General features: G+C 45.1%; 1 protein-coding gene across 2 annotated transcripts; it reads left to right on the top strand.

Annotated features, from left to right (window-relative positions):
* Positions 1 to 2: 2 nt before the first annotated feature.
* EEF1AKMT2 (EEF1A lysine methyltransferase 2) lies at positions 3 to 10878 on the top strand. 2 transcript variants are annotated; one of them, XM_075107623.1, is made up of 6 exons: positions 3 to 246; positions 2024 to 2089; positions 2635 to 2749; positions 6988 to 7095; positions 7996 to 8212; positions 8992 to 10878. In XM_075107623.1, the coding sequence occupies exons 1-6, from the start codon at positions 209 to 211 to the stop codon at positions 9117 to 9119; spliced, it is 672 nt and encodes a 223-aa protein (XP_074963724.1). In that variant the 5' UTR covers positions 3 to 208; the 3' UTR covers positions 9120 to 10878. The 2 variants fall into 2 exon arrangements, with proteins under 2 accessions (XP_074963724.1, XP_074963723.1); XM_075107622.1 differs by lacking the exon at positions 3 to 246 and adding an exon at positions 1565 to 1693.
* The last annotated feature ends 453 nt before the right edge of the window (positions 10879 to 11331 follow it).

Here is an 11331-nt window from a genome sequence, read left to right as displayed (position 1 = left end):
GCCCGGCCGGGGCGGGTTGCGCCGTCCCTTGAGGGGTACCGCCACCGGCGCCGTGTCGGGCCGGGCCGGCCAGGGGGCCGGTGCCCAGCTCCATGCGGCAGGTAGGGAGCTGGGCCGTTGGGGCCGGGCTGGGCGCCCCTCACCCGGGCGGGCTGCGCGCCCAAGGCCGGCGCTGGAGGGGCTGCGAGCGCCGCCAGGAAAGTGAGCGATGAGGCCGTGCAAAACCGGTGAAGTGGCGCGAGGGAGGTGGGTATGTCGGGCAGATTTTGCAGGGCTGGGCGAGGAGTTGCAGAGCACGCGCGGATGGAGCCGTGCCGGAGCTGCCGGAGCAGCGGTGCTGCTTGTAGCTCCTGTTTGTTGGATTTTTCAGTTTAGGCACTCCATTTTATGATGTTTTCAACGTACTAAGCCCCCATGACTCTTCCGTTCTCCTTTTGCTTTGCAAAGGAAAAAAGTTTTAGCTCTGACTTTGCAAACAGCCTCCTGTTGCAGATGCCCTGTGACGCTCCAGGCTTCGCAGGTGCCTGATGGCTTCATGCCTGTGCAGGTATTTATTTCCCCGCACAGATTATCCAGCAGCAGGGTGGCTGCTTCCAATTTAACAAGGCCAAGTGCCGGGTCCTGCCCTTGGGTCACAACCGCAGGCATCGCCCCAGGCCTGGGGCAGAGGGGCTAGAAAGTGCCCGGCGGAGAAGGCCCTGGGGGTGCTGGCTGACAGCCGGCTGGGCATGAGCCAGCAGTGCCCGGGTGGCCAAGGAGGCCACCAGCCCCCGGGCTTGTGTCAGCACTGGGGTGGCCAGCAGGAGCCGGGCAGGGATGGGGCCCCTGTGCTCGGCCCTGGGGAGGCCCCACCTCGAATGCTGGGCTCAGGTTTGGGCCCCCCGGGACAAGAAGGCCCTTGAGGGGCTGGAGCGTGTCCAGAGAAGGGCAACGGAGCTGGGGCAGGGTCTGGAGCACAAGTGTGCTGGGAGGCGGCTGAGGGAGCTGGGGGGGTTTAGCCTGGAGAAGAGGAGGCTGAGGAGAGCCCTTCTTGCTCTCTGCAGCTGCCTGAGAGGGGCTGGAGTGAGGGGGGGGTTGGTTTCTTCTCCCAAGTAACGAGCGATAGGATGAGAGGAAATGGCCTCAAGCTGCATCAGGGGAGGTTTCGATTGGATATTAGGAAATATTTCTTTACTGAGAGGTCAGGCACTGGAACAGGCTGCCCAGAGCGGTGGGGGAGTCGCCATCCTGGGGGTGTTCAAAAAACATATAGACATGACACCTGGGGACATGGTTTAGGAGGCCTGGGGGTGTTGGTTTGATGGAGAGCACAAACCGTTTTTTTAAAGATTGCGCTGATTTCAGGTGATCCATATGGATTGCAGTGATGTAAATCTGGCCATTTGGAGATTTGCCGTTTCTTAGAAAGCAAAGTATAAAACACTTCGACTTGGGCGGGGGGAACACACTCGCCCCGCAGCCCTCAGGGAGCGGCGCCGCCGGCGCCCGGCGGGCAGCGGGCAGAGTCCTCCTAGCGCCAGAGCGGCAGCCGCGGGCCCTCTCGCCGCAGCGCTCTATGGTGCCTGGTGTCGCGGTGCTTCCGGGCGGGCATGGCGGCGGCGGGGGAGAGGGCCGGGCGCCCCGCGGGGCCGGGCCCGGGCCCGGGCGGTGGGGAGGAGCCGTTCGGCCCCTCGGTGCTGGGTACCAGAGAGCAGTGAGTGGCAGCACCGCTGCGGCGGGCGGGGGCGATGGGCCGCGGCGCGGCTGGCCCGGGGCGGTGGGTCCTCCCGGTACCCCCCGGCGGTGCGGCCCGGCCCGGGGAGCCGGAGGCCCCCAGATACCCTCAGCCTTCCCTCTCCGGGCATCTGCAGCTCGGTGCCTGGGGGCACCGTGTTCCCGAGCAGTTTGTCAATCCGGGTGATGCAGGGGGCATGAAGTGGCGCTGCTGCGTAGATTCAGCCTTCTCGCCCTCTCCTCCCTCACTCTTTAATCTAAATCTTTTCCAGCATTAATTGAAATACTGTATCCTTTCCCCCGACTCTAGCTGGGATGCCGCGTACGAAAGAGAACTGCAAACTTTTCAGGATATTGGAGATGCTGGGGAAATTTGGTAAATAAAATAACTCCACCAGAGTGTTTCTGTTATTTTGATTTTAAAGTAGACATTGCAAAAACACAGGCAGCCGTTTGGCGGGTTGCTGAATAGTTTGCGATGCTGGAAAAATGATGGGAAATGTTAATCTTGAAGCCACTGGTTCCTCTCTTGCCTGATTTTACAATGCAGATTTCTAAGTTGCACTTGGACAACTGCCATTATGCAGAAAGTGAGCTGGTAATTGTGGTGTATGTTACTAATAAATGTGTATTTTATCCCTGGGCTCAGGTTTAACTGTGCAAGCTGCCAGTGCCACTGCCTTTTTTAATATATGGAGGGGCTTGACCTCCCAGAGTTGGTGCTTTGGTGAATTTTAAAGCCATGTGATTCATTTTAATTTAAACAAAACAAACATGGAATATGAACTATGTCAGTTGTTACTTAGGTGCTGCAGTAAAAGGTGCTTTGCAAAAGCTGGAGAGAGGGAGCGATGAAATAAATTTGCTGTGCTATTTGCACGGTTTTGTTATCTTAATTACCTGAGCCTTTGTTTTTCATAGGTTTGGAGAAGAAAGTATGGTTCGCATAATCAGATGGTTGGAAAAACAAAAGATTCCCCTTGACAGCTCTGTGCTTGACATTGGAACTGGAAACGGTGTTTTACTGATTGAATTGGTTGGTATATTGCAAAGTTTGTGCTTTTGGTACAGAATCATGGTCTGAACGCAGTAGTTCAAGCACGGTTCTCACAAGTGGCAATAGTAACCATGGCAAGCTATAATTTCAGTGAAAGACAAAAAGCAAGCAACCTAAATTAAAACCTATATTGTGTTTTTTTTCCCATCAGCAGAACACTGGTTACTGTGCATCAGGTTTTGTGTTCTCATTTGGTTTAGGAGTATATAAGTGAAATTAACCTGGTGCTGTTGATATGCCCTAAAGAACATCCTGTCAGAGGGACAAGACATAATTGCAGGTGACTGCAGGCAGCATGTGGGACTTTGGTACGTTACTCCTTGCACTGGCAATGCTGTTAGGGGGTTTTAAAAGTGCAGACCTAGCAACAGAATGTGTGGTGTTCTGCTGAATGGAGATATCTGCCTTTTTGTTAGACGTGCTCAAACTTCTGGTTTCTTAGAATCATAGAAACATAGAATCATTAATGTTGGAAAAAACCTCTAGGGTTATCAAGTCCAACTGTCAACCCAGCACCCACAGGCCTCCTAAACTATGCCCTGAAGTGCCACGTCTAAATGTCTTTTAAATACCTTCAGGGATGGCAACTCCCCCACCTCCCTGGGCAGCCTGTGCCAGTGCCTGACCACTCTTTCAGTAAAGACATTTTTCCTAATATCCAGTCTAAGCCTCCCCTGAGACCACCTTCTTGGTGCTGCCTGGAGTGTCAGTACTTCAGCATTGAAAATTTACAGTATTTCTTCAAATCAGCCAGTCTGATTATCCCTTATTTTAGCTTAACTTTTCTGTTTCCCTCCATTTAAAAATGCTTTTCTTCCCATTGTTGTGTAAAACAGCTCCAGGTAAGGAAATCGTTGAGTAATACACAATGTACTCTCATGTGCAAAATCGTCTTTCTCCATACTCTGATAATAATACTCGTTATCAATGTAAAAAGTGGTTAAAACCAAATTCTTAATGTAAAAAAATTTAAAAGTTGATAACACCTCTTTTCGAGAAGTATCCATTTCTGTCAGGGTGGAGAAACCTTACCAGATAACAACCTGAAGTGTTATAACGTCGTTGTTATACAGTGATACAGGATGTTTAGGAGCTGCGGTATTTTTTTCCTATTCTTGATTGAATACGGGAGAGTCGGTAAAGAAAGGAGCTGTCATACTGTTGCAGTTTGTATTGTTCTCCATTGGCTCCATTAGTTACTGTAGAAATGGAAAGGGATGGCAATCAAAGTCAGGTTTATAATGGAATTTTTTTTGACGTGGACTTTGATTTTTAGAAGATTTTACAGCGTTTGTGGGGGCTGGCTGCTACGTTGCAGCACAGGAGATGTCATATTATCAAAAGTAGAAATTGCTCATCTCATTGAGATGAATTAGTTTTAAAGCCTAATAATGGTGATTGTTAAATGCAGTGCTAGTTAAGCCTGTGATTGTTGAAACATCTGACAGAAAAATCTTATAAATAAGACTTCAATTTTATACTGGCACCACTTAAAAATCTGAAATTGATTTTCATTCTGTAATGGGAAAACAGCAGCCTGTTAGCTTTTAAAAACTATTAAGCTGCCAGAAGAGCACCCTCCCTCCATACTTTAAGGGCCTCAAAGTACTGTGGTTGCTTCAATAGGAAATTTTCAGCCCAGTTCCCATTTGAAAAGTAACTTCAAAAATTACATTGTTTATTGTTTCTAAATAATTCAGGATCTCACTTGCTTACCTGATGTAAAAGAAATTTTTCTGTGTTACCTGCTAGGCTTTGAAAATCAAGTTAGGATTCTTTTGGCAAGCACATCAGCTACCGTAGAACAGTTCTGCTGCTGGAGTTGGACTTGATAATGTGGTAGAAGTGTCAATACTGGAAGCAGCAGTCAGACTTCAGTCATGTAGGACAGCATTGGGACTTCTGTAAAAGGTGGCTGCTGCGGGCATGTATCGCACCATCCTCAGAACAGGAAGAGGTGCCCCAGAGTATGGTTCGTTGGGGAATACTGGACCCCTGGCATGCCATTAGCAGTAAAGAATAGTAAATGGGAGTCTAGTAAGAAAATGACTCTTAAACATAGCTAGGTCTAAGTGAGAAGGTGTCAGTTCCAGCAGGGAATATTGCACAAAAAGGAGGCAGAATAGCCATCTGAAAAGCAGGTAATAAATAAAGCGAAAACAAGAAAGACTGCTGTATCCTTTGTAAACTGGCCCCACTACCCAGCTAGAAGGCAAAACGTCCAGCATGCTGCTAAGTGTCTCCACGCACACTGCAGGGATCTGCCCATCTGTAAGTGCTAAGAGAAATGCTGCTGGAGGCTTCCTCTCTTCTTTCTGCTTGCTTGAGGATGTCAGATACATAAACGGGACCCCTTGCTGCTTTTATATGTGCAGTAGACCACAGTCCTACCCCTGCTAACTTCAGGAATCTGGTAGGCTACACCGATGACCTAATTCTTTTGCTTTCCAAAAATCCCTGCTCTCCTAAGAAAATGTTGCTGCGACATGGAGCTCTGACCCTTTTTTCCCGCCTCCCCCCCCCCCCCCCCCCCGAGTACTGTGGGAGCCAACAGTACTGAAAAACTTCTCTGAAGTGAAGGGTATTCACCGCCTGAGTGCGGGTGTCTGCCTGGCAGCACCAGAAACCCAAATATGGTGCTGTGCTGATAACATTGCAAACTACCTTCTGCTATTTAATCTGCTTTTGCAAGAAGCAGCAGAAGAGTGTAAAAACCACCTTCAGGACAGGTGGTCCAGTTGCAGGATGCAGTGCCCTCACGTTGGGCACCTGAGTGAATGATCCCTTCCTGGCCATACGTAGTCAGGCCATACAGGTTTAGCAGCATTTAATTTTGTTTATCCTTAAACTTTCCTTTGCTGCCCTGGAGACTGTAGGAGTGAATGGGAACTCCCTGAAGTGACTCAAGCTCTTCCTTTCCAAACAGAGGAGCTGTTGTGGGAACTACTCTTCCACCCCCAAGTCTTCAGCACAGGCATCTCAGGAAGCTTGGTTTGCTCTGGGGAGGAACGTGGGCAGAAGCCTGAGCAATACACTGTTCTTCATCAAATGCAAACAACATGGTCTTTGTGTTTAGCTGAAATTATCCCTCAATTAAGAACAGCTGGCTAGTACTGAGCTCACATGGGCTGAAGGGGTGCTGGAAGGAGGAAAGACCGTTTTAAAAAATTCACACTGTAGTTTTCCTCGCTGTTGAGGTGTCAGCCTTTGGAACAAGTAGATGTGCAGCTGATCACTTAATGCTAGCTAAAGTCCATGTATTGTTCAAAACCAAAACATACCCAAGGCCCTTCCCTTCCTCTGCTGTTACTGCCTGCAGCTGGCCGTAAGACCATAGCTCTTCCTCCTAGGTTTGGATCTAGTGAGACCAACTGATGCACATGATACCCAGGTCTGGTCACTTCAGCTTCCGCCTCAGAGTGAAGGTGTGTCACTGCCCTGTCCCGCATGCCCAGCTCCGGCTGATACAAGGTGCCCATCTGCTTTGCAAAGGGGTTGCTAGGATCTCACTGCCTGAGGTCGCTGAACGGGGTTATTGTTACTTACTTCAAAGCTGGATTAACAGAAAGTCTCTGCATGCTTTTTTATGTGGTGCATAATCTGCTTGCAAATTGCTGATACAAAGCCCTTGTAGCATGCAAATAATTGCATTCAAATAGACATTAGTATGAATAATTAGAAAAATGTAAGGTTTTACTGTACTAATAAAATATTACATATTTGGGCTCTTATGATTTCGGTTATAAACCAAATAATTGCTCAATCTCAAATGTTATGTAAGTGCCAGGGAGTTTTTCTTCTTATTTTGAAGCATTTGGCATTGGCACATGTTCTCATCACTGAAAATTCCTGGTTTCTAGGTTACTTTTGGTGCAGATAAGAGAGCCTGTTCCCCTCCAGGGTGTTACTTTTCACAGTTCTGCTCAGTTTTCCACTTGTTGACATAAACCAGCTTTCAGTCAACAGTTCTTTTGATGAGGTATTAGGCAGAATGGAGTAATTTCAGTTCCTTCCCCCAGCTACTTAGCTCTTAATGCTTAATGCTTAAAAAGTCTCTTACTTAGCTCTTGTAGTGGTAAGAGGAATAAAAATTAGTAAAAGGGTTTTTTTTCTGGCAGATGGAGAAGGAGAGATGGGATGAATTATACATAGGGAATACACTTGCTGGATAAAAAAAATTGCTATCACACTGATTAAGATTCTCTGCTTCTGTCTAGGCAAAGTCTGGCTACAGGAACCTCACTGGGATTGATTACTCTCCTTCTGCAATACAGCTTTCAGAAAAAGTAAGGGAGAAAGAAGGGATGTCTAACATTAAATTAAAGGTAAGTTTTGAGAGAAAGCTTATTGGGGAAATAGAAAGCAATTGAGCCCAAGATTAAGTGACCTAATTGATATTCAAATGTACTCAGTATTACTATATTAATGATGTCTTTTGACATTTATTTGTGAGAGAACTCTAACCAAATAAATCTCTATTTACAAGAAGGTTTTTGGTCTTATGTTTTTGCTGTTTGTAATAGTCATTAGGGCTAACAAGATTTCCCTACCTCTAGCAGGAGGTAGTGGGTTGCCATTTGGCGAGTTCTGTATTTTAGCTGCTACATTCTGAATTTCAGATTGGAGATAGAGGATGAAACCCTTCAGTGATAGAATCCCTACCAGTAGCTGTGCAGCAGGAAGTTCAAGAGGCCCTGCTGGAGCAGGGGGTAGGACCAGATGACCTCCAAAGGTCCCTTCCAACCTGAGCCATCCTGTGATGCTGTGACTTCCTTTCATTCTGAGCTCGCTCTCTGCTGTGCACTTTTATCCTCCAGCTCTGTACCTGTATGTCTCTGTTCCTGTATGCCAGTTGTGATCTCTTTGTGGCAGGCACTGTATCCTTCTGTATTTGCACAGTGCCAAGTAGGCAGCACCTAGGAAACCAGGAAACCAGGGATCAAAGTACAAATAATGATTTAAAGAATGACCTTCAAGAACGTTAGTTTGAGGTTTAGATGGATAGGTGTATACACGGGCTTTACAGCAATTAGATTGTCACATAATATGTAGAGAAGAAAGAAGCTGACATGGCATTGAAAGTGTGAAAAGCTCGTGAGTTACCCTTTCCTAAGCACACCTATCGTCAGGTTTGAGGCTTTTTATTTTCAAGTCTTGGTTTGCATTAAAGAGTCAGGAGCTCCCAAGTAGAAGATTGTTTTCACAGTTGTAGACTTCTGGTTTAGGTGGAAGACTTCCTGGCTCCATCAGCTGAGCTGTCAGGATTTGAGATTTGCATTGACAAGGGGACTTTTGATGCCATAAGCCTTAATCCTGATAACGCGGAGGGAAAGAGGAAGCAGTACGTGAGATCTCTCCGCAGCATGTTGAAACCAGAGGGCTTTTTCCTCGTAACATCTTGCAACTGGACCAAGGAGGAGCTGTTGTACGAGTTCAGAGAAGGTAAGCAGTTGAACAGAACTGTCTGCCAACTTACGGTTGTTCAACGATGCGATGAATAGATTTTAACGTCTGTGTTATCATATCAACTTTCTCAGATCAGGATTAGACAAGGTAAAGTGACTGGTAAATGCTTCAGCCTATTTTCCCTCTGTTTTCCTCAGGAATTACAGCTTTTGTGTTTGCCAGGGCCAACGTGCCAAGGGAGGACAGGTCTTGGAGGACAGGGATTTCAGTCTAGTTACACTGGGAAAGGAGGGGGTTCTATACCTGGGTGATATTTTTTCTCTTTCGGTCCTTTATTACCAGACGCGGTTCACCCATCTGATTGCTTTGAAATTGGGATAACATTGTTACCCTTATTTAGGGGAACTGGCAAGTCTGTGACTGTGACCTTTTATGTCACCTCCTCAGTGGCCTTTCTGATCCACTGGAAAGGGTGTTTTTTACATGCCGGTTAGCTCTTGAATCTCATGCCCGAGGCTTGAAACTTGGTGTGGATCTATAACGACCATCCCTTCTCGGGAACTAAAATTACTGGCAGGTTATCATCTTTTCTGCCGTTAATTTGTGTGAGTCAGCCAGTTAAGATTTTTATTATCTATGGAAGGGTTTCAGCTGTATAAAGCAGTGGTGCAGTATAACAATACAGTCCTATAAACTTACAGAGTAACTGACTTGCAAGTTTTCCAGACGAATAAAGAATGGTTTGCAAAGGATAATCCAAGAGGAGAATAAAATTACTTCCTTCTAATAAAAGCGTTTTAATTTCTGTCTGGCAGGGTTTGAAATTCTGGAGGAGCTGCCAACACCCAAGTTTTGCTTTGGAGGAAGAATTGGAAACAGTGTAACAGCATTGGTTTTCCAAAGGAAGAAAGCGAGGTCATCCATCTTGGACAAATTAGATTAGTTGAGAAAAGTCTGAACTTTAAACCTGACAGAAAACCTCAGACACGTGTGTAAATAAATGCTCTTTGAGTACACAGTAAAATACTCTGTATGGAACTCTAAGGGACTATAAAACATTGCCCTAGAAACATTTCAGCTTTGCATAACTTGCCCATAAATTTTGTCCTTGCTACAACCTCACTTGCTTTAGGGAAGCTGCAAGTTTGTAAGTGAGAGAGAAATAAGGCATTCTAAATATGAAGACCAGTATAACTGAATGATATTTGTGTTTGGAACATAAAGATTATCTGGTAATTAATTTCTGTATTGGTAATCAGAGAGCAGTGGAGGTAAAGGTATTCTGCAAAGCAAAAATCTCATTCCTCTTTTGTGTGATGTCACAGGGAACAAGCTTTTGCAATGTAAATGCTGGATGTTTTATTTTTTTCTTAGGTGAACATGAATGTTGCTGTTAAGGAGGGAAATGGATATAAAAGCTGTAGCACTTGCAAAAAAGGGACCAGTTAGTGCTTTAAATTCCGGCTTTCAGAGGTTCTCAGACTCAGCATAGTTCTGTCTCCAGAACTGCAATAGCTCAACTCTTTTCCCACAGAGGGAGGCTTTTGAGTGTTTTTAAAATCTCACTTGCCTGACAGCATGCATGCTTCATCAGTTATTTACACTGATCCCATGAATATATAAAGGTGTGATGTTACAATCTCACCAGCATGTGACATATGCCTGTCTTGTTATTAATTCGCTATATAGTAATGTCTTAAGAGCCAACAATGGCTGTGTGTGTTCCAGTGAATTTCTCAGGACAGATTTTAGCTGTGTAACTGCAGAAGAATTCAAAGTGTAACTATCCATTCTTTTCTTTTTAAAAAAAATTCTGTGTGTGATCCTTTTTCTTAATTTCTTTGTCTTTATTCCTTCTGTTGTTTTATATTTTCAGAATACTACTATTGCTTGAAAGGTAGGAAAATGAGACTTCTTCATGCCTTGACAAACACAGGCATTGCAGGTGACAATAAACTTGTTCTTTCAAACATCAAGGAGGCCCTATTAGGCAATCAGGTTTTGTTTCACAGGGCAAGGTCATGTTTGCTTATCAGAGAAGTGCTTCTCCTAGTTCCCAGACTACTTCTAGTTCCCAGGAGATCATTAAGGGTCAAGACATACTTTTAGTCCTTTCCCAGGACAGGAGATGAGGCATTATTTTCACAGTGGTGAGTCATGCCTCTGTGATCCATCTGGTGATGTCTTCAAGGTAGGAATCCTAAATTCTACATCTTTTTGCACAGTGGAATATACTGGTCCCATTGGAAGAATGGTCTATCAGCAGTGGTGAGAAAGTTTAGTCCCAGTGAATAGCTCTCTGCATATTTGGCCGAGCTTGGGTTCCTAACTCAAGTGCCGAAACCACAGTCTTGTTATCATTTGGCTAGCTATTGTAGTACGATGTACTGCATCTGCCCAGCAGGCTTCCAGCAGCCAACAGGAGTGCTGTGAAACGTAAGTGGTAATTCAGACAGAGGATTTTTTTGATGGAGTAGTACAAAGGATTCAAAGTACACTACTGATAACCTCAATGAAAAGACTCTGACATTTTTGTAGCCAATTTGGCATCAGGTAGAGTTAATACGACCAAATTTTAATTGACAAGGACTCTGGCAGGATGTGTTTAGGGCGTCTGTTTTCTTCCCCTCTGTATTTTTCGCTAATGAAGGCATGATATGTGGTTAATCATGGGTTGAAAATAAATTCATGGCTGTCATGGATCTTCTTTTAATCAATTAGGAGGAATTTAACTAGATTTACACTCTGTAAAATATGTAAGGTTCAGGGCAAATATTGTTTCTCTTCTTCACAGGACTGATTATTACTAGATTTTGTTCTCTAGGTAATATTTTTATATAATTTGTAAAGCTGAAAATAAGCTTCTGGAAATGGTTACACAGAAATTCTAGCATCAGAAATCACATAAGTATGTCATGAAAGTTGTATGATCAACCACTTGCACTTAGTATTTTTAGGAAGGCATTTGGAAGCAATGATAGTAATTCACTACTTTATCTTGCTATCATGTTGCTGTTTTTCAAATGTTCTGGACAACTATTTCTTGTCATAATTATTTTCTCCCATATGAATAATTTTTCTATTAGGGAGGCTTCTTAGTGTTGGGGAAAGGCTGAGAACCAGTCTCCTCTTCCAGCCTATCTCATTATTTGTCC

The sequence above is a fragment of the Phalacrocorax aristotelis genome, chromosome 12 (genome assembly GCF_949628215.1).
Source record: "Phalacrocorax aristotelis chromosome 12, bGulAri2.1, whole genome shotgun sequence".
NCBI classification, from domain to species: Eukaryota; Metazoa; Chordata; class Aves; order Suliformes; family Phalacrocoracidae; genus Phalacrocorax; species Phalacrocorax aristotelis.
Note: the sequence above shows the minus strand (reverse complement) of the source record. Positions and strands in the feature narration are given on the sequence as shown.

Excerpts from the sequence above, each read along its gene's own strand:
- EEF1AKMT2 (XM_075107622.1), top strand. The coding sequence starts at position 1,590 with ATGGCGGCGGCGGGGGAGAGGGCCGGGCGCCCCGCGGGGCCGGGCCCG. Across the intron at positions 7,096-7,995 it reads TGTCTAACATTAAATTAAAG|GTGGAAGACTTCCTGGCTCC; the intron begins GTAAGTTTTGAG and ends CTTCTGGTTTAG. Across the intron at positions 8,213-8,991 it reads GTTGTACGAGTTCAGAGAAG|GGTTTGAAATTCTGGAGGAG; the intron begins GTAAGCAGTTGA and ends TCTGTCTGGCAG.